This window comes from Cololabis saira, chromosome 17 (genome assembly GCF_033807715.1).
Source record: "Cololabis saira isolate AMF1-May2022 chromosome 17, fColSai1.1, whole genome shotgun sequence".
NCBI classification, from domain to species: Eukaryota; Metazoa; Chordata; class Actinopteri; order Beloniformes; family Belonidae; genus Cololabis; species Cololabis saira.
In genome coordinates this window covers 23,258,430-23,281,678 of record NC_084603.1, presented here as the reverse complement: position 1 = coordinate 23,281,678, position 23,249 = coordinate 23,258,430, and the positions used below count along the sequence as shown (strand labels likewise).

Below are 23,249 nucleotides of genomic sequence, written 5' to 3'. Positions count from 1 at the left end.
ATAAATAAAAACCACCTTGATTTAAGAGACACCAGAGCTACATTTATGCAGCACTACCATTTTGCTCTCTCCAACCATGCAGAGCAGTGAATAATGTTCCCTATCTTAATTAAACTGGCATAGTCCTTTAAAAACAACACCTCACCCCTGATTCTGGGCTTTCACGTTTGCTCCGGAGTTCAATGCCGAGAACCCTCTCTTCAGAACAATAAAGTGAATTAGCTCTGGGTTAATCTAGTTCTGTTGTAATGACATTAAGGAATTTTTCAATTAACCTCTTTGACTGGCTGTTGCAAAGGACTTCACAAATGACTTCCCATCCAGCAAGAGCTGGGTGCTTGTGCCTTGGGGACACGGATGCTCGGGATGTGGTCTTATCCATGTCTGCATGCTTGCCCCCGCTTGACAATGCGGATTAGCTGTGTTGCTTTGGCTCTTAACACTGAAAATGAGTTGGCCCCGGATCCTGTTCCCCCCACTCTGTTTTTGGGCTTTCAGCTAGGTGGGGTTTGGCCCGTTTGTGTGTCTTTATCTGCTCTTTGAATTCAGCACTTACAATTAAATCCCTCTCAAGAAACCAGACTGCTCTCTTTGTTTTCCATAATACAGAAAGGCAGTATGCCGCTCTATGAAACCCCTCTTCTCCTCTTAGAGTGCATTTAATCTGACAAAGGCAAGTTGCAGACATGGCTGTTGCCTGTGTTTTTAAAATGCTCTCTTGTTGTCACCTGCTGTACAGCAGAGATTTGTCGACTTGTGCTGTTAGAGCCCTGGTTAAAAGCAATGCAAATCTGTCACCAGAAACATCTCAGATGGCGCTTGTTTTCTTCCCACATTCGCCGTGTTTTCTTTTGCAGGCCTCGGTAATTTGTCTGAAGTGTTCCATCACTTGGCAATAGCAGTGTGGGATTAAGACGGCAGCTGCCGTAAATGAATGTAAACACAGCCTTCGCGCCTTCAAACAGCGGCCTCCAAGACTTGGCCTGCTTTTCCAAGGCACAGCGTATGTAGTGTGTACGGAGTGTGTGTACGGGCCCTTTCATCCTGAGGAGCATATCTCGCACAGTCCTTGATTTATCAAGATGAATCACTGTAGAAGCCACTTGCAGCGTATGCCATGCTCTCTTATAGAAACATATCGCTTAATCCACCCCAAGTTACCGGATGGGTGGCTCTTAGAATGGGCATTTACCTCTGAAATTGGTGTGTATGCTCAACGTTGCATGCATCTAGTTTGCATACAAATAAAGAATTATGGTTGTCGTGAGGCAGGTAGACTAAATGAGAGGACCAGCTGTCTTGATGTGTTCTCATCAGGCAGAACAGATTTCTCTCTCTCTTGCTGAGTGAGATAAAGTGGTTTTCTTTCTTTTTGTCTGCAGTTAATAATTACCAATAATCTATTCTATCATATTTCAAGATCTCCTACATGGCTCTCAATTTTAAACAACAATTAAAGCAATTAAGACTGTCGTGTTCGCAAGCCATGTTTCATTCTCTGTAAAACATCCTCTCCCTCCTTGTCCATATGGTACTTTGTAGCAGTGACATAAGGACAGCTTGGAAAAAGGAGGAGAGAAAACGATATTGCCTCTCATCCTTAATCTGTCGTTTACCGCGTGGTGTCTTAACTAACCAAGCTGACTCGCAGGGCTATGCTTAAGTGGCAACCTAGTCATATCCGAGGATGATGAGAAGTGCTGTACCCAATCAAGGAAGAAGTTTGTTTTCTTCTGACGAGATGCTTTCATGCGCATCAGCTCACGCTGTGAATACGATTAGCGCGGAATAGTGTTCTGAGGGCATTTCCATGTAAATCTCAATACTGCTCCAGCATAAGTGTAATTGGCTTTCTTGTCATGGAGACATATCAGAACACACCATGTTAAATTGAAACAATTAAAGGCTTCAAATGATTTCTGTTGTTACGTGACAAATGCGTGACGGATTTCTACTATTGTTTGCAGCGCTTCAGATAAAGGCGTTGTGCTCCACAGCTGTTCGTACGGAGCCGCCCAGATGACAGATCACCTAAGATTTAGAAGCTGCTTTATTTCATTGCTGAGGACAAAAAAAAAAAAAAAAATTTAAATGAGAGGACGTCATAACAAATTATGTTTTATATAGGAAAAAAATCCTAACAATAAGTGGATCTGGCCCAAATGTGATTCTTCAAGCACTGGATTAACATGGATTTTGTATTTATATTATCACAGTTAATAAAAAAGGGCCTAGGTTATGTAGCTTGGAGTGCTAATGCCATTATAAAACTGTAAGGCAATTACTCTGTTAGCTCTAGCCCGAGGTAATGAATGCATTTAGAAGCATAGGGCCATTAGATGAAGGTACTTCAAAGAGCACAGGAAGAGAGATTCATTTAAATACATGGGTAATTGCTTGACATGAACACATTTGTAATATTTTCTCCTTGTGGATTACACAAAGAATTGGAAAAGAATGGGCTCACGCTCATTTTGGGGGGAAAGAAAAGAATCCAAAGCAATCAGCTTAATAATAAAACAATATTGAGTTTCCACTTTTAATTTCATAATGAATCTAATTTGTTACAGAAGAGAGAAATTGAGTGTGATATAATGTGATATCCAGTCTATTTGTCCATTACTGCCAGAGGGCACAAAATGGTATTATAAATTGTCTTTTTTATATTATGAATAGAAAATTGTTTTATAACAAGATCTTAAAAAGGAGGGTGAATTCCAAAGTCTCTCTTCACTTAACGCGATGCCCGCAAACCAATCTCCTTTCTCATCACTTGACTGCTCACACTTATTACTTTCATATTCACCCTGGACTTTGCATTGAATTTTTATATCTCCACTCCTCCCACAGGGTCAGACTGTCATCTACGATGTTGTCTTAGAATTACGAGGTAAACTTCAATCAGAGGCAGCTTCCCCCCTTTTTTTCTCTGTGTAGCAACAATATTAGCGTGCATCCCTTGCTATCCATGAGCACTCCCATATTGGCTTTCTGTCTCCTTACAATTACCACGTGTCTTACTGGTCCCAGGGAGAAGGCTGGTGGAAATCAATAGCGCAGTAATATTATCAACTGGAGGGTGAAGTCATGGGAGGGGGGGATAGAGGCGGTGAGTGGGCTTGGTGTCGATTTGCCTTTCTGCTAATGCACACCGCGCGTCCTCCAGCTTTATCTTCTTTTTATAGAGTCTCCCTACCTCACCTGCACCCTGTAATGGCTGTTCTTTGCATGCTGTTTTCTGTTCTCGTTCCAAATGTACATGCAAGCCTCAGCTCGCCGCGGGCTGTTTTATTGGGAATGTGCTTTTGACCCCGAGAGCTGACCCTCAGATGGCAAGCTTAACAATGACGAATCACTTGGTGGGATCATTTACATGCCCCCTGAACCCCATATTTGGGTCCATTAGAGAGCAAATCAAATATTTATGTTGTTTATTGGAAGTGCAGGGTTTCATCTCACTCTGTGATTGTTTCATGCAAAGGCTGGGAGACTGTGCTATATTAAGTATACCCTCACCCGGGAAACTAATCTTGGGCTCAGTGTCAAAATCTGTCTCCCGACCAGCCGTGCTTTGTATTCAAGGAAAGAAGTAAGGTTTTCTCTGTAATAAAGCTGTGTTAACATTGAGTCCCTCTTTGTGGATTTTGTAAAGATGTTTTGGGACTTTATAAAATAAAAAAACAGTCCATCTAGATTGAATGCTGAAGCCTGTAAAAAAACAAGTCCTGCGGATATTAACGGTAACTGTACTTTACCTTTTGGTCACCGTTTACACCTGAAATTAGAGTAACATTTCATGTCTAGGTGCAGCTTCTCGCCTCCGTGGGGACCAGGTCTTAATTGAAACACTTCATATACTGAAGCAGGGGCTAGCTGTGATGTTCCGCCTTTCCTCGTTGACTTGGTCAAACATCTATCGCTACTACGCAGCCTGGTCTTTATTAAATTGTCCGTTGGACATTAATGATATTGCTGTGTTGCATGCTGGGCTTTAATAGATAAGGTCTTTAAAGGTTTTACAGTATTATTAAAACTCTGAGGTGGTCTCCACTTTGCTCCATGCTGAGGGGGGTTTGAATAGACTAATCAGTCATATTATTACACTTGACACATCTGGAACGTCAGTCATCAAAATGGTTACTAGCAGGGTGGCAATTAGTGCAAAACACACAGATTTTATCAATAGAAAACGGAAGGAGCGCGAATCAAAGAGAAGCAAAAGAATAAAAGAATCAAAGAGATTTTTTTGCACGGGAGGAGAATTTAAAAAAAAAAAAAAGTGTGTGCTTTAGTCTCGTGCTCAGGTCTTTCCAGTTTAGATGTGTTTATGTGCCTAAAAAGTGAGGTGACTTCTAACTCCTTAACCCAAGTTCAAAAGAAAACAATAAGAAAGCCGAAGTATAATAACATGCAGTCTTTGTCTATTAGCCGCGGTAAGACTAGGGGGTTTACGGCACAGGGTTCTGTAAACAAAAGATTAAACCAAATCGAGCTGCAGAAAATGAAAGGAAAACATGAGTGGAGTAATGAGGGTGCAGGCGTCGTTTCTGACCAGATTACCATCTCCACAGACTACTGGAGAGGAAAACGCCTGATTGAGCCATTTTACCACACAGAGAGTTTACGCCTCTCTCTGCACACAAAAACCAATACCATTACCATGCTGGTTAGTGGATAAGCCACATATGTGAAGCAGAGCTGTTAGCGCTAAGGGTCACAGTGCTCCGTTGATGCTAATGTCGTTGTGTTTATTTGTCACAATCACAGTATTAAGACATTAAAACCCAGACGGCTGCGACTATTACTGTTCTGCGCTTCTTCCTCAAAGAAAGGGACACTGTACTGACCTTTGGTAACCTCTCGGGATCACCGGGGTGTCTGGGGATGACCTTCTGCAGCCTCTGGAAACCGTAGTCGATGGTCGGCTCATTCAGGGCTGGAAGAGAGAAATGGAAGAACCGTTTCAGGGACGAACTTTGCTGGAGATAGGGAGGACGCTAATTGAGAAATCTGTTAGAGTTTACTGTACAAAAGTCATTTCGGAATGACTAATTTCTAAGAAATCTCAGGGGTGATACAATGTTTTATGAAACATCAGTGGCTGTGGAGTGAGGGGAGAGAGAAACTAATGGAAAAGGACACAGGTTCCTCTGACACTTGTGCCACCAAGTGCTATTCCATTAACAGCCGTGATGACCTACATCAGTCTGAGGATCCTTCAGAGAGCCCCTCCCCCTTTTTATCTGCTTGAGAATATTGACTACAGCAAACTACATAGCGGGGGTCTTTTAATCTAACAGAGCTTTAATAATCTGTGAAAGGCTGTCCACACATTGATCTAGTGTAAGTTGCTGTCATTTCACCCTTCTGCACCAACTGTACTGCAACGCTGGGCCTGTGAAATACGGCAGCAGATCCCATGGAGCCATTAATCTCTCCCACCCCTCAAATAGTAATCTGGGGCATGAGGCATATTGGGCGATGAATCAGAGGCACAAAGTAAATGAATCATAACCCAGACTTTGGTGAGAGCAGGCCGTTTTATGTCTGACAGTCCTAATGGGTAATTGAAGGTTTCCTTACAGCTCCGCCTGATTCTAAACAATCATGTGTACGCTCATAGAGAGGGCGAGGAAGGCGAGGCGAGTGAGGGAGGGAGGGAGGGAGGGCAGAAAATGGGAGGAGGAGGGGAAGAAAGGAGGAAAGCAGTGTAAAAGGGGAAGGAACGACTTAATAGAGAACATCACTTCTCAATGTAGATATCATTTTCAGGAGAGTAACTCCGCCGAGCAAGGCGCTTCATAAATCAATGGCTTTCTATGGAGACTAATAAGAGCTGCCTGCCTCTATTCATTGTTCAGCCTGTAATTTGGCCCATCACTCATTACTCAGCATGTAATTTCAGCATTAACACCGCACAGCTCGCTGAACTTGCTGAACAACAGAGAATGTGAAAGCAAGCAAACACACCCCCACCCAACAACCACGCACGCATACACACGCATACACACGCATACACACGCATACACACGCATACACACGCATACACAGACAGACAGGCCACAGACGCACAAGCCGGGGAGTCACTGCAGGAAACGAGCATTTACGTTTCTCAATCTTTCTTTTGTTCCCTCCTGTCTAAGTACAAATGAATTCCTCAAACACAAACCTCAAACTTTGGGCGCGCACAAATGCAGCGGCTGTCTCACACATGTGCGTACAGTTGAAACACACACACACAGCTTGTGCCAACACATAAATACAGTAATTGCCAACTTGAGCGTGATCAAATCGAACAATTATGTGTTCAAGCATGGACAATGCAGGGTGCTAATCGATGGCGAGGGTCTGTGTTACAAATACAGCTGTATTCAAGCCTAAAGACCACACACACCTGAATAAACCCTCTCCACAACAACATCCGCCGCCGGAAATCTGATTTGACATGTCATCATGTGTCCTGGAACGACAAAGGTCTGCTTTGGAATGTGGGGAAAGTCATCTTCTCCCTAATAAAGGATTGATCAGCTGTATTGATCATACATGACAAGGCTGTAGTAAGGCATTTGCCCGCTTTTCTTTTGTTATTTCCACTCCCCCTTTTTATCTATGCACCCCTGCGGTCCCTTACTTGTGTTTGTACATATATATGTATATATATATATATATATATATATATATATATATATATATTTATGTGCACACATGCACATTGTGTGTACATTTGATGGTGCATGTGCCCGGCTGGAAGAGTGTATGTGCGCAGCAGCCCTGCCAGACCCCGCTGCTCAGTGTGATGTAAATTGTGTATGTGTAAAAAGCACTCCATAATCAGGCCATCCATCATCAGAGGCTGTCAGTGGGCTCTCTCAGGGTGATACATCACGCTCTCCTGTCCTCTGCCTCAGCTGGGGCCTACACAACCCGCCAGGCATACTGGGAACACAGCCGGAGAGACGTACAGTACGGGATGAGGCACAGGCGGGTAGAGGTGTGCTGTTTGACACGGGCTTGCAGTGATAATGATGCTGCGAAGCAAACCTAAGCATTATGAAGAGTGTGATTTTGAGAGCACCCTCAATCTCGAGAGCACAGTTTAAATTGGCTTCTGTCGACAGCTTAGATACAGTAATCACCGGCTTGATGCGCAAGCGGTTTGAAATGTGTCAAACGAAAACAACGTATAAAGCGTAGCTCATCTAAGTTAAGTTTAAAACACAGTCCAGTGTTTGGCAGTCGCAGTCCAGGCATCAAGCATGATCTCCACATGTCGACGTGTCGCCATCTCATCTATCATGGAGATGATCTTTGTAACAACCCCGGCGTAATGAAATTGGTGACACAGACCGCCATCTGCTATTGATTTCATGCAAATGCTTTTGACAGCTGATGGAGACTTGCATTAGTGCTAAACGGTGCTGTCAGTTGATGAGTTGACAGTTTTGTAGTCATAGCATGTACACCGGTGCAGACAGACACAGACAATGTCAATAATCCTGTAAGAGCTGCTGATGATATATACTGAGCACTTATATTCAATCTAGACAATAAATGTGTTATGTGTGGAGTCATTGCACCGCTCCGCACATTTTTTTTTCTTCCACGCAAAGATTTTCTTTCATCTGCTGAGCTGTTGCAAGAATCATTGGGACTCCTCTTCTTACTTTTTCTCGCTGTGCACAACCTGACAGCAGCCTTTCCCCACTTTCATCCTCTTCACCCCGCGTCTTTTTTAATCCTTGACACATCACTATGTTTCAACCTGTCATTCATAAACTTTACTCTCCTGTGAGAGCAAATCGAGCTCTGTGATGGCGCTACTTGACTCTGCGCATGCTAAAAATTTTGTTTGGTGCCCCTTCTACTTGCAACGCAATAAAGTTAAAAAGGTGTTTTTGCGGTGGGGGGTGTTGGTGTCGGGGTGGGTGGGTCCGATTATGGAAAAACCAGCCTTTCACTGTCCTTACCCCTCCCCGTAAAGGCTTCTCAATTGCTGCAAGGAAACAAGAAACCTTCTACTCACATCCCATAAATCCTGCACTGGGTGGGGAGTCTTGCCGAGGGGAGGAGGGACCGAGAGAGGAGAGGTATGATAGGGATGGGGGAGTGGGGTCGCTGGCACGTTCCAGTCACGCCCGCTTCCCGGCCCGCGGCCAATCAATACCACTTTCCTGTTTTAGAGGCGGGTAATTATGAGGTGGAGAGATTGTGTGACCCTTCACCCCTGCTGCATTACTCGCCTGATATTAAGATAAATTGCCTGATTTTGGGTAAACATATGCTGCAATTCAAACTGTCAGCACTGGTTTGCTCAGGGATAATTTGTATTGATCTCCTGGCTTCTTCCCCATTTTGCTTACTGACCTCATGGATAATTAGAGAAAAAGAGACACGGGGAGGTAAGGCAGGGCTTGCATTTGAATACTTTGCAGGAGAGATGAAGAGCACATGGGAGGGAGGGGGCAAAGGGAACATTAGATGCTAATAGAATTTTCATTTTCCCTCATTTTCTACTCAGATTTAGACAGGTTTCGTGTTTTGTTCAATTATATCGCTTATATCTTTTTCCCCGCTCGTGTTCGAGATGCTCTGTGGTTTAATTTCTGCGATGATGTACGTTTTTCAAATAGAATGTGACAGCAAATATGGCTCAAATTAAACAGCTGATGACTGTGGTGGTTAGCAGTGTCGCCTCACAGGTAGACGGTTCCTGGAAGTTTGGCCGTTCTCCCCAGTGATCGGCTTTTTCTCGAGTACTCCAGCTTCCCCCAGCGGTCCACAAGCACACATGTTAGATTAAGTGGGGATACTGAATTGAACATAGGTAAGAGTGCGAGCATGCATGGCTGTTTGTGGCATTTGTATCTGCCTTTAGCCCTGTGATGGACTGGCAACCTGAAAAGGGTCTATCCTGCCTTGCCTTGCCCGGTGACAGCTGGGCTAGGCTCCAGCACCCTCCAGCGACCCTGAATAGGATGAGGTGGGTGTAGAAAATGAATGAATAAATAAATTATTGCCACATATGGGTAAAATTAACATGATAAATGGCAAAAGCTCGGACCTGCTGACGAGTGTACCTCTTCTTCAAGAAGATTTGGAAGAACATCTTTATGAATATTTCAGTAATTCTCTCCAGAGAGCGAATGATCATGTTTCAGAATATGAAGAAATGGAATGCATGACTTGGTGTGCAGCTGTGACCATATCGTTTCCCTTTTTTTTCCCCCGAACATCCCGCATGCGCACAGGCATCCGTGGCAGGCCTTCAGTTGAATTCCTCTGGCTGGGATGAACACTTCCCCAATCTCAGTTTTGATCTGACGCCTCACGTTGCCGCCCTTTCATGCCGCTTTCTCTGAGAGCTCCTTTAGCTGCCTCGATCCTGTCACTTTACTTAAAAATGTAGAGTGGATGTGGTGGGTACACGGCATCTGAGCGTCTGCTGCTCCTTCTTCGTGTTCCCTAGAAATAGGACATGAGTAACTGCTCCACAGGAACCGCGTAACATGGCCGATACTGGCAGCCAGAAGTGCTTACATAGCAATACAGCGCCGTGTGCCCTCGGCCTATATGAAAGTGGATTGAACACATGTATTGACTTACAGTATCAGGGCATAAACATAGGGAAATGTTTGAGCAAAGCAGTAAATTCAAGGGAAATTGTTCCTTGTTAAGTCTGTGAGCCTGAATGGGAGCTTGCACAGAGTACTAGCATTCCTGCCAGCCATTACAGCTTATTACGATAACTCTATCTTTCCAGGAGATAAAAACCTAGCCTTGTTGCCATTTGCCAGCTATTACTTTCGCTAATTATACTTAACTGCTTCGAGCTTATCTGCACTCCTCCTACACCATTGAGCAGTTATTTTTTTCTTTCCCCTTAACACAAATTAGAGGTGGAGTGGGAGTTGGAAAGGGGGAGACAGATAAACAGCACAGGCAGAAGTTCATTCAAGTGTTATTGCATTTGTGACTTGTCAAACAGTCTAACTGACGCCTTCTAGGCACCTGCAGTCTGTTAGCTGGATGCAGTTCAGAGCAGCATTATCACACATAATGACCTCTCCTTGTCGATATTCAACAGTCTACAGGAGCCTATTGGAGACGTGGAAATGGTGAAACGGTGAAACTCTTCTCGGCGTTACTATAAGGAGTTAAAACTGAACGCTGCGCGGACGAGAAAGGCAGAGTAATCACAAGTCATGCTGCTGCCCTTCAGTACAGACATGTTCACGTGTAGAGAGAAGGGGGGGAGTACACATGCAGATGTAGAGACCAATTTATAAATCCACCAAAAATCAAACCAAGCCAAATTGGAATTTTCACAGCAAACCCACGCAAAGCAAACCTCATCTGTTTTGACACTGACCACATCATCTCCATCCACTGCAGCCAGTTATCACTCAGTGATTCCATCTCCAGCAGTCTCAAGATGAACAGGAAATTAAAATTTCAAAGATCTGCAGTTAAGATAAATCAATGGAGACAGATCAATGTTCATTGAAATTTCATGAACTTTGAGCCAATACAGATGAAAAAAAGCCAGACAGTTACAGTCTCCAGCAGATATTGCTCCTGCAACAGATAAAATGTAATTAACACGGTTAAAAGGGAGCAACGTTACAGATTGCACATCCATAATTTCAGGCTCACTTCATATTGGTTGTATTATTAGAAAATGCCAAAGACACCTGTTCAATCCTCTTTGATGACATCTAAAGTATATGTGCCACTTCTCTAAGGACATCAGCGGACTTTCACACATTACCGGCCAACAGAAATCAAATGGGTTCCCTTCACAGCTGATTGCAAGCGCAAATTAATATTGTAAAATGAAGATCAATACATGGACGGGGCACGGATCGATGACGGCTAAATTACGGCCGCATTTTCCCCCTCATTCAAGATGAGTTGTGTTTTCCTCTCAAAGTCAATACCGCGCTGCCTCCCTCATTCATTTCTCAATAAACTCGCTGATGAATTTCAATCAAAATGCGGCAGCGGAGGGGGTTGGGGGCTAGAGTTCTTTTAAAGCCCGTTGGGTGTGGATCACGCTGAAAATGGGGCAAGAAGAGGAGGAGGAGAAGAGGAAAGATTCTCGTCTATCAAGACCCCCCCACACACACACACACACACCTCCTCTGTCTCTCTTTCCTGTGGCTGAGAACTGATGCTGTGATACTGTGTGGACAATCCATTTTAGGAGCCATTACAAAACAGACTTCTAATGATACAGTGGGACAGAAAGTGGGTCCAATTAAAATTAAATCAATGAATACCGTCCTTATGGAAGGGGGGGAAAAAAACACAGCCCATCTTTTCATTTTTCTCTAGAAGGATAGCCACAATACATTTAACAGATAGACGTAATGGGGAAAATACATGCTCAACTGCAAGTACTTATTTCAATCAATTTCCCGGAGCTGGATTTCACAGGTCACTTGCTGATAACACGCTGTGGAATAATGCCACAGTGTGCTTCTCAAAGCCTACCTGACAAGCTGGCTGACAGCGGGGGAGTCCGAGCACGTGTCACGTCAGCCCTTTAATTGGACACAAGGACCTTCCTTTGTGGAACCTTGTCGTGATGTGCACAAGCTCACAAGGCCTTCAAACCAAGCCCGTCTAACTTGGCAATGTGTGTGTCTACTCCACTCCTGTGGAGCCGCTGCTAAATACCAGGGTTGTAATGAGACCAGGCAGGTATGGGGATATGGCTGTTGGATAACATGCTTTGACACATGCTAAAACTGTTGTGCCAACTGGTTACAGCCCATTTGACTGTGGCGATGACATTTATAAATGCCCGTGTCATCCTTTCTCATTGCTGCACTTCATAATGCAGGATGGATTTTTCTTCGGTCAGCTATTTAAAAATAAATAGAAAAATCTAGAATATAGTGTGGAGTAGATTTAAAGCGCATAAATATACAGCTCTTATGAAATATCTGATGTGCGATTTTAAGTCCTTCTCAGAAGCCGATCTGTTTACATACTTCCTTGAATGCCTTTGATTATAGCATATCTTTGCCGTAAGCCACACCCCATCTCTGACCAGCAAGCGGCAAAGAACCAAACCCAACCCTGCAGGACAGGAAATGAAAAGGAAGCTCTCCATCTGATCAGCTTGTAAGTCTGGGACTTCAAAGTGACGACAGGGCGGAGAGGAAACGCGAGGATAGGCCCAATTCACTTGTTGGATAGCGCGAGACCCTATCTCATGAGCTCCGATAAAGACGTCTGTGGTTGTTTATTTCATTTTCGGGGAGGAGTGTCCAAGAGCACATAACATTTTGTGACTCCTTCTAAAAGTGGACCAGGAAGAGCATTTATTTTGTGAGTTGAAGACTGAACATCTCTATATATGCCTATGTAAAGTTTGGGTGGGCAATCATTGCACGTGTTTTGTGTAATTTAACCTTCTATAAAGCTAGAAACTATAGTTGAAGCTCATCTGTAAAGACACCGTACCTCTACACGAGTAACATCTTCCTTTTCCATCCCTTACATGGTTGACATTTCTTGATCTCCACTAGTATTGAGTGAAACACACATGACCCCTTTGTCCTTATGTTGATGAATGACTGCCTCATACCCATTTTGTCAGATTTTTGGTGCAGTGGAGTCGATAGCGTCACCTTGACAAGGAAACTTTGTGATCCATCAGCCCTCAAGGCTGTCTGGCCACAACTAAAGGCCTGGCAAGAACAGCTCTCTGTTTGGGGCTTCATCCAAAATCCTTCACTCAGTGTGCTGCAGTCTTGCGAGGTCAAACAAATGGCTCTTATTTCTGCCGCTTTACACTAAGGTTAAAAGAAAAAAAAAAAACGGGAAAAAAAAACACTTGACTTGTACTAATAGCCGAAAAGCCCTGCTGGTCACCAAAGGTCTGAAGACGAAGCACCCTGTCAGTGCCCAGCTTGGGAAATTAGCAAATAATGTTCCCTTCCCCCTGACAAATGTGTGACAGCTCGCCTTCGCCAATCATTCTCTCCTAACGTTATGATGCATGTCCTGGATCCCCACTGGAGGATACAGGCGAAGTTTACTGACCCTCAATTTACCCATGACAAATGGGGTCCCGGTAAATGTGCATTTTCTGGGGCGCGGAAGGGGTTCATTTTAAGCAATCCTGGTTATGTGGATGTCACTGATTAGGATAAATAGTGGCTGAGTGTGTTAGGACTGCTTGCAGAACCATATTACCACAGGCCTGCATCGTTGCCCCCGGAGGGGAGCGCTCGTGGAAACTTGGCCAAGATAAAAAACCAAAAGCTCTGATGCAATTAGGACTTAAATTAGATGAATTGTACGGTCAAGTTTTTATTTATGATTTACCCTTTCATACAGTTCTGTAACCATGAGGGTAAAAAGATTAGGAAGCGACAAATGAGGCTGAAAATTGAGACTTTTTCTTTTGGATATTTGATTTAACTGGCTCATGCTGTTTTCGGTGCTTAATAAAGGCTAGGGTGTAATAAAGTATTGACTCAGGTGCATCCACCACTTTCTCCTTTTGATTTTTTACAACCTTGCTGACAGTTGGTTCTACCGGTCTAGTCCTGACCAATGGATAACCGATACATGGATTAGACAGAGGACAAGCATGCAAGCGCCAAGAGACAACGCTCAGTTAGAAGGTAAAATGTACAGACTGTGATTTAGGGAAAATAGTCAAAGTGTCATTGCTTTAAAAATAACATATATAAACTCCCTAAAGCAGTCTTTCAGCTGCAGCCTACTCAGGTTTTATATAGTGTCTCTGTTTGTCTCATTAGTGTTTTAAACATTCAATAGTCAATGACAACAGGATTATTTGACATACAGGGTGCTCTCTTTCTGTGAATGGATTGTGAGTTTTGGAGCGATTCCAGGGTGTTAACCCGAGTGAGGACATGTCGCTCTGCTGTTCGAATTGACTGCAGCCTCCTCTGTGTTGACTCTAAGTAATTTGTGATAATTTCTTAAATTGACCAAGTTAAATCTCCTCAATTAGGGTGGTGGTGCAAGAACAATCAACATGAAAAAGGAAAACAAAAAAAAAAACTCACTCCGCTCAAGCTGTGCTCCCGAGTCACGCTCGAAGTCACGTGCTTGGATAACTAGACTTTTGATATGCGCATGGTGTTCTGCACCGTGATGCTAAAGCATTCTGCGCCTTTTTGACAGCTTTGTGTCACTACATGCCCTTTTCAGCTTGTGTAATGTGCTATAGCAGCTCTGGGTCGTTTCGAATCTATTTCTGCGTCTAGGGCCATTTGTTCAAGTGCTGTAGCAGAGAAAGAAAAGCTATGGTTTGGAATGAGCTGTTTCATTTTTAAATACGCGATCCACTCTCCGGCACTCAATGTATCAGCCAATTCACATTGTAATGTCTCGGACAAGTGGCGAATATCCTTTCACCTGGCAATTACTGTACATATGGAATCAGTGAGTCCTAATTCTAATGTTATGCATTCATTCTCTCAAGCGTCGCCCCTCGTACAATCAGGGTGAGCCACACGGGGAATAGCGTAACAGCGGAGGAGCCGGACCTGTCTGTTGGCGACTTTCTCTTTTAATTCACCGCACTAATCAATTGTACCACCGTTGCCTCCAGGGGTAATTGTATCTTTATACTAACTGGAAGTGAGAAGGAACCAGGGAAGACAGAGAGGAAGAATGGGGGAGAAAAATCAACAAAGATAGAGAGAAGGGGACGCGTTTCCCCAGTAAAACCTGATGGTAATCATCCCAATCCGCTTAGCCTCTGTGACTAATGGGGTCTGTTCTTAAGGGACCTGGCACTTTCACTAGGGTGCTATAGAAGCCATTAATGTCTTAACTTATACACCTTCTCAGGGCTGTGCGGTAACATGTGTACACACACACACACACACGCACACGCACACAGTTTCGCACTCACACTTTCTCCTCCTCAGTCACACACACATTTACGCAGGCACAGTACACTCCTGTTTCATTATCCTGGTGCCTTGTTGGCCTCTGCTCCGCTCCTGCTAGGGAGGTTAAATGCAGGAGAGCTGGGCCAGACTGCACGGTTGGAGGAGAAGGGGACGGATGGCTGGGGGTGGCTGTAGGTTTGGGGAGCGAGGGGAGGTGGGGGGGGCTTGATGAGAAACAGCTGCCCCAGGATGGAGGGGTCTGGATGGGGAATTTTTTTGTAGGTGTTTGAGGGGCGGAGGGGGGGGGGGGGGGGGGGGGGTGTTCCTCCAGCACAGCCATGGCCTTGCTGTGCTCAAGGCCAGGGGTGTGCTGCAGGCATGGGAGTGCTGGGGGGGAGTTAGAGTGCTTTCACTCTGCCCATCGGAGTTGGAACAGACAGAGGCTTCCAGGTCAGACAGGCTCTGACCCCCACAACCTCTGTCTACTCACCAATGATGACAGATAAGACCACCACTTCCTTCTGTTAGCCAAGATAATCAGATCTTTTACTCCGAGTGTGACACACACACACACACTCCCTTTTCCCTCTCACGTGCCTCTCATCTCTTTGCACCTTTTTCTCTCATGACTTCATGCCGATCACACGAGAATAACTTCACACTCGTGCACTTCATCTTGTTTGAAATTTTCCAGTCTTATTCATAAAAAAAACTTTAAAAAACACACGCATTATGGCTTAAAAATCCATTTCACTGAAGGACAGATAAAGAGAGTAGAATGAATTAGTTATCTTGACAGCTTGGGTCTCACAGAACTTGGCATGAACTCTCTTTTTTTTTTACTACTTATGCAGATCTTACATATTTAACATTCAAAAAGCACGGTCGATTCATTTTCAGCACCCGGACTCAGAGCTGAGGGCTCCATCCAGGGAGCGGGAGGAAGGGGAGTACAGTACAAGCCTGAGACGGGGAGAAAAGGGTTTTCACTCACCAGTGTAGACAAATCTCCCAGGAGCACCTTTGCAGAACTGCTTGGACTTGTAGGACAGCGTGACTTCCACAACACCAGGGATATGCCGAGGTGGAGTCTGGACCCGGATGGCGTGGGGAGTTATCAGCTACATTACAGAGTAATAGAGTGAGGACAATCAGCCCTCTGCAAATACAAGCTACAGAGCAGGTAATGCTATCTGAGCAGGCTAGAGGAGTAATGTTTCCACTGAGTCTATTATTGAAGAAGATGTAAAATCATACCTCGCTCCATACAAGCATGGTTCCGAACACAACTTGTAGGCCATCAAAGAAGTTGTCTCCAATAATGATGACCGTGGCTCCTCCAGTGGTCCATCCCTCGCTGGGGCTGATAGCCTTGATGCATGGGGTGGCTGCTTATCCAAGACAAAAAGAAAGAGCAAATTCAGCACCTAAGCTTCAAAACTCGTGGACCTGTCCCTTTTCCTATCAGCCACATTGCTGCATCACCGCTGCGTTCAGCCCTCCGTGTCTCTTACAAAGACATATCATGGAAATTGCCCCCCGGAAAAAAAAAAAAAGAAAAAAAATGATGGATTTGTCCTTTAAGGCATGAGAATCAGAATCATTTATCAGCGCGCTGGAGTGGTGTAGTTAAGCAGGCCCTTCAAATGGTCCACTTCACAAAGGCTAAACGCCAGGCTCACCAGGAAAATGATTTGATGGAGCAAATTATGTGTCAGGGCAAATGTAGCTATCAGAATTGATTAAGCATTCACCCGCATGTACAGTAAAATTTCAAAGTTGAGCAAATCTTAAATGAGTCAAGAATACAGACTGTTAAAGTGGAAATGACAAGCTAAAGCTTTGGTGCTTCAAGTTATTTCATTACCTTTGTTCTGCAATACAGTGCAGGCACACCGAGTATAGTTTCAGGTTTCATAACGTGAAATAAGCTCATGAATTATTCAGAGAGAGGGGTTTTTTTTCTTTATTTTTGTGATCGATTCAATCCATTTCATATTGTTTATTATAATGCTTTTCATCTGGCATGACTTCTGCTATGTAGCGCTGCCATACGTCAACAGTCTGGGTTGTTATTATAATCTAATTTGAGTGATCTTGTGCCTCACATTCACTGTCATTTGATGCATTACCTTAATATGGTGTTGAGCAAAACACCGTGTTTACAACAGAAATAGCATGACAGCTAGCAATAAAGTAGCAATATCAAACTTAATCTATTTCCATCAATATCTCTAATACACTATGAATTGTGCATGGCTTTTTTTTTTTCCTCCTACCCCTCAAAACGTGTGTGACTATTCCACTAAGTTCCCTTTTTGTCTCCTTACAAGCTTAGTTCTGAACCTCTTTTATCCTTTCCATCCAGTAAGTAAATCACAGCCACCCATTGTTGTATGGATCACCTCAGACAAGACATCTCCCTTTGTTTGCCTTGCTGTTGGGTCTGTTCAGGTCATGTTTGTTCTCTCTCCCTGCCCATAAAGTGCACACACACATTGGTACTACAGGGAATCTGACTTTAACAGGCGCTGTTGACTTCATGCTAATCACCTCGTACAGATTTTCATTTGTGAGGCCTGGAGGAGTGACATTTGCTTTCCTTAATTGGGAAGCGGAGCGTCTGAAAGAGGACCAACCCTCCATGGGCATGCTGGGCCCCCTCTAAGGGCCTGACCTTCATCAGTGCGGACGATTACAGCAAATAATTCACCCTTCAAAATTACTGTAAACAAATTGACTTTGGGGATGAGAGAGAAGGAGGGGGGGGGGGGGGGGGGTGTGGGTGGCGGGGGCGTGGGGGGTACAGGAAGGAGGAGGCAAGAAGGAGGCCTGATGGTGACGGCGACTGTTGGGGGGCAGCTGCAGCCCGAAACCTATGACAGGCATACACAATCACGCACACAAACACAGACGCACCACCTCGGAAATCCCAGTGCCCCCTCCCACGCACAGAAGGACCCATGGAGAGGCAGCGACTGAGGCCCTAAGCTGTCCACCCTTCTGCCGAAAAAATTTGCATATGTCTCAATGCACAGACAGAGCGGGGAGCATGTGCTGAATGGGGACCGTGGCGAAGTGGATTACACAGTCAGCACAGGCGATCTGATGACAGACACGCACAATGCCCCCTCAGCAGATGATAGGCATCATGAGGAGTGGACGGATGAGGATGCAAAGAGCCAGTCTGCTGGCCCGAGTGTTGTATCGCTAAGTCTCCGCAAACTTCGGATTACATTGGAGGAGCATAAAATGATTTGAATGCATATTTCAATACATCTTTCTGTTTTGCTTTATTTTTAAATTGCTGTGAAATGATCGTAGACTTTTCCACCTGTGATCTGTTTTAATCTTCTCCTCCTCTGTTTAGTGGTTGCACGTCAAAAGTGATCCGAGATCTGAGCGAAGGAGGTCCTAGCTCTAGTTTTGTGACGCTCAAACAGGTCTGATATGGCCCCGTGAAGCCGTCCTTTGTTCTGCCTGCTGAAATGTGTTGTAATTGTGCTGTGGGATGTCCAGATGGTCGGTTGATAGTGCAGCTGATGGGATTATACCTTTTACCTCTCCCTGGGCCATCTGTTCCCTTTGACTCTCTCCATCTCTCTCTCTCCCTCTCCCTCTCTCTCTCTCTCTGTCTCACTTTCAGCCTCTCTCACTCATACTCTCTCCATTTCTTTCTCCTTCCCTTCCATCCTTTTCCTCCTTCTCCTCTCCTTCTTTCTTCCTCTTATGCCCAGCAGTCTGGATTCACTTGTCTTTATTGCATAAACCCTAACAGCATTACAGCCACTTGGCATGCAAATGAGGCAGGCGCTGCAGGCTCTATGGTGAGTCTCCCATATTGTCTGGGGCTCTATAATGGTAGAACTGAGCTAAGGAACGTGCGTGTGCGAGTGCGTGCTCGCATGTGTCTGTGTGTGTGTGTGCATGGATGAGTGGGAGTGTGTGTGAAAGACTCCGCTATTTGTGAGCATGTTTATGCACCTTTGAGCCTGAATCTATACATGTTTGAGTGACAGGCAGCCTCAAAGCACGCTCGTGTCTGAATGCATAATATGCTTGTTGTGTGACAGTGCACACAAGTGAACAAAAATGTCACATGGTGAGGCTCAGTCTGTCATCCACAGGCTGTCCCCTCTCTGTGCCAATAGGGGGCAGCACTTCTTGATCAATGTGAGGCAGCTGGTGCAAGTGCAGCACGAGCTGGGAGAAAAGGATGCCTTCCTGTTTCAGCCGCACACCCAGTCAGACAGCCGCATATCTGAGGCTTCTCTTGAACTCTAAAGGAAGAATGTGTTGCTAATTTAAAGCACGCTGCCTGTCTGCCCGCTCGCTGTCAGTGCGCTATGGAGGACATGGCTGGGATTACATTTTACGACCGGGTCTCCTTTTTCCTCAAGTGTCAAATCTCAGTTTGTTAAAGGTGACTCAAACAAAGTGAGCCATCGCTGTCCATGCATGATAATAAATGAGTTTGTTGTTGAGCTGAGCCTGGGAGAGGTAAAAGAAATAAATAAATAGAAAAGAATCTCAACTTGTGAGAGCGGTTAAGCAGAGAGAAGGTGAATTAAAGTTATTAGACAAAGACGTGTGCAACTGGGCGGTTGACAATAGCTTATTTTTTTTGCTTTACGGGGCGTCACTCTGCTGCTTTGAAGAGTGTGGTGAAGAGAGAAATAAAAGGATGGGTAGGGGTAACCTGTAAAGAACACAAGCACACACACACACACACATGGACAAACACACACAACACACAGAGGGGTCCCATGGGAGAGGGGGAACATGGAGGCAAGGGCTCAACCTCTTTAATTGCTCTCCTCATTAAGAAACTGGTTGCTAGGCGATCCACACCTATCGTGTCATAAACGTGAAACACACAAACAGAACGTCAGCGAACATAATGACTTTGGTGCTCCGGGCAGGACTTTAATTATTTGATTTTGTTCTCCAGTAGAGGAGTCATTAATAAAGACAAAAACAAATAGATTAGCTTTTTCCCCCACTAGGACTGGAGAGCACTGAGATATATTAATTGTCTGGTCGTCGTCTTCCTCTTTTTTTTTCTTTTTTTTTGTATTAGTCGTTGTTGTATTAAACATTACATTTGCTTTTGGTGATAGAACCATTAATGCCCATTAATGTGCAGAGAAGCTTGTTTTAGTCAGTGGTGTATATAAGCTGTTTGCCCAGCCATAATTGGCTCTTGAAATTTGAACATAAGCAATTTGCACAATTGGCCCAAGTCGGTTTACTTGTCTCACTCTCTCTTTTTTTTCTTCTTTTTTAACAGTCTTTCAGCTGTGTGTGCTCCCATCTGCAAGTGGAGGCCACAAGGGTCAGAAGGTTATGCTCAGTGCATTTTACTTTTTGGATTTCCCATGGTTTGGTGGTCCTTCTTTTCTCTCTTTTGGCTGAGAAGGCAATCAGTCTATCATATGGAATCAGTTGGAAGAAAAACAGTAAGTTCTGTTTTTCTCATAGGCCACCCCACCCCTCCGCACAGACACACACACACTCACACACACCATCACCCCACCCCTATGCCCCCCTCCTCCCCTCTTCCCTCTTTCTGTCTCTCTCCTTCCTCCCCCTGTTTCAGCTCTCTCACAGCTAAATCTGCAGAACCCAATGGCAGGAAATTGACCTCACAGCCAAATTCTTCAGCAATTTGATCATGTTTCACATAGGCTTTTAGGACAAATGTAGGTGCATTAGGAGACTGGAAGTAGTATAACATTTTTAAATTAGTCTGTGCATCATCATAATTGTTAGTGGTCCTGAAATGATAAACACGCCGCATAATGTATACTATTTCCAGTCAATGCATAACAGCAGGGATGAGGGAGGCAAAAAGCAACTTAAAAAATGTAAAATGAAAGTGAGAACAAAAGGTTCTAAGAAACTAGAAGCAGCTACGTGTGTGATCTGAGAAAATAAAAATGTGAAGATGTAAAAAAGAACTAGAGGAAAAAAGGAGCGTAGCAAATTATAGGATGTAAAAATGAGCCTACCATTCTCCAGATAAGGAGGCGTACCTTCTGAAGGGTCGAGTCTGCGAGCCCTTCGCCCATGCTTGGAGTTGTTGTGTACGAACATGTTGTCAGAGACAGCCAGGACGTGGCCGTCCACATTGACGGTCGTCGATACGACAACCTGCAGGAGGGGTGAAATTAAAATGTCATATAGCAAACGGTGATAACACAATCCAGACTTTTGAGTCTAACTATGAAGAAATAGCCCAGAAACATTAATAATTCACAAGAAATCATTTTTTGTCAAAGCGTATGCTTTTATGCTATTGATTATTTTTGTCAAACCTCTTGGATCTGATGTTGTCTTTGGACATATCACGTTACAGTTACCTCGCCTCTCATCCACTTTGTGTTCGCTTTTTACTGTCTTGCTTTAATGTGCAGCTAATTGACTTTTGAATTACCAAAATACCATTTCCGTTGACTCCTGAACGGCGTTCGACTTGTCCACCTACCTAAGGGTGGAAGGCCTCCCTTTAAAAAATGCTACTGTAGTCATTAGCAAGCAAGACGTACTCCATCCCATCACTCAACAAACATTTTACTAGGATCAAATTCCAAGCCACACTCCATATTTCATAATGCTTATTTTTGTTGTTGTTTTTTCGGCCACCGCATTCCAAACAGTGAGCCGCATGTGAATGGCCAAAGTGTTTCTGAGGCGGAAACAGAGAGCCCCTCTCAGGTTTGCTTCGCCGGTAAGTGACCTCGGTGTAGCGGTGGAATTCAGGGGGGTACTTTTTTTGGTCGGATTGGGAAGGCTGGGGGGGTGAAGGGGGGGAGAGGGGGAAAGAAGGGGAAGTGAAAGAGCTCCATTCTTGTGAGCAGGTTCAGAGCTGGGCCAAGCTGAGGATGATGGATTGGGCCCTTTCTGGCCTCCAGCTGGTTTTGGGGGGTAATAAGTAGTGTGGAAGGCATGTCGAATACACAACTTTGGCCAGAGAAACACCTATGGTCGAGCATCTGGGAAATCTATTAGGGGCGAAATGGCCTAATAACTGCTACACGGAAGATAAGGGATGGCCGCCAATGACGAGTGTTCTTTCGAGCACAAAAAGAGCTAAAACAGAGTTTCTGCTTTTTTCTTTAGATACATAGGAAGCGAAAGGCGAAAGCCTGTGGTGGCTGTCATGCATCAGTCCACATTTACCCTGAGGGAAGATTTGAGGAGGCAGGGGAGGTCTGATGGTGGTGACATCAGGAGGGGACACCCTGTCTGGTCTGTTTCATGTCTGGGCTTCCTCCTGGAGGATGCTCACTTATATGTCTGTCACGGAATAGTCTTGCACAGTGACGGACGTCCTCCTGTAGATTGTGGCTACCCTGATAAGACAAACTCTCACCTTGACCTAGTTTGCCGCTCTTGGTGAAAATGTCTGGGTCGGATGGATGGATGGTTGGATAAATGAATCAGCAGGGCGCTGGTCCTCTTAGAACTTCTTTACACATTAGTTGTGAGAGGGTAAAAGAAACAGGAAAAGTACTAAAAGATACTCAGTATCCATGTCCCTTTAGTGTAAATCGCAACAGTTTTCCGAAGATGGTTTTCATTGGCCGTATGCAGAATTGCATACGTGTGACAGTAACTGCATGCATATGTGGCCAAGAATGAGAGACGGATACAGAGAAAGCAAACATATGCGCTCCTGACGTTTATGTGCATTCATCCATATGTGTGTGCGCGCGTGTGTGCGCGTGTGTGTGTGTGTGTCAGAAGGTATGCGTTTCCTCTGCCAGACAAATCCTGAGTTAACACTGTTGTTACATGTGGTCGGATCGTCCTCCCCTCTGTGCTGAGGCTCAGAAAGCTGTCAGGAGCAGAATTGATGGCACTCTTAAATCCTATATCCTTATTTGTGTCAGATGGTATTCCCTAATAAATATTCCGTCCAGAGCACACAGGACACAAAATCCCTCACTCCCCTTTTTCTTAGTTTTTGCCCCCTTCAGTGCCAATAATTAAGAAAAAAATAAAATAAAATAAAGCTGTTTCGTATGTGAATCTGTGTCAAAGAGCGTTAGTATAGTATAGCAGATTTAGCGGTCTATTTCTACACATGTGCACATGTGAGTGCACGATTGAAAAAAAAAATACGCAGATAGTGAGAGACAGAGACAGAAATAGAGCGTTTGTGTGAAATAGGTTTCAGTCACCTGGAATCTGCGCATGTCTCGTGGATTCCCTGCATTCTTCAGACAGTTCTGATTGCACTTGAGAAAGAACTTTAAGAAGAATCTGAAAGAGAGCACAAAAAAAGAAAAACAAGAACTTAGTCATATCCTTCAAGCTGAAATTTTGAAAAGACAAGTCTGAGAATATTATTAAACTCTT

General features: G+C 44.4%; 1 protein-coding gene across 9 annotated transcripts in view; it reads right to left on the bottom strand.

Moving 5' to 3' along the window:
* The window catches only part of ebf3b (EBF transcription factor 3b), a 67,234-nt gene that overhangs the window by 4,635 nt on the left and 39,350 nt on the right, over positions 1-23,249 (bottom strand). For 3 of the 9 annotated variants that reach the window (XM_061744576.1, XM_061744584.1, XM_061744580.1), the window contains exons 7-11: positions 23,072-23,153; positions 20,897-21,038; positions 16,143-16,276; positions 15,880-16,006; positions 4,848-4,936 (exon numbers count right to left, since the gene is read on the bottom strand). In XM_061744576.1, the coding sequence (XP_061600560.1) occupies positions 4,848-4,936; positions 15,880-16,006; positions 16,143-16,276; positions 20,897-21,038; positions 23,072-23,153 (574 nt within the window). The remainder of the gene's footprint in view (positions 1-4,847; positions 4,937-15,879; positions 16,007-16,142; positions 16,277-20,896; positions 21,039-23,071; positions 23,154-23,249) is intronic. The other 6 variants (XM_061744577.1, XM_061744581.1, XM_061744578.1 and 3 more) reach the window with 3 other exon arrangements.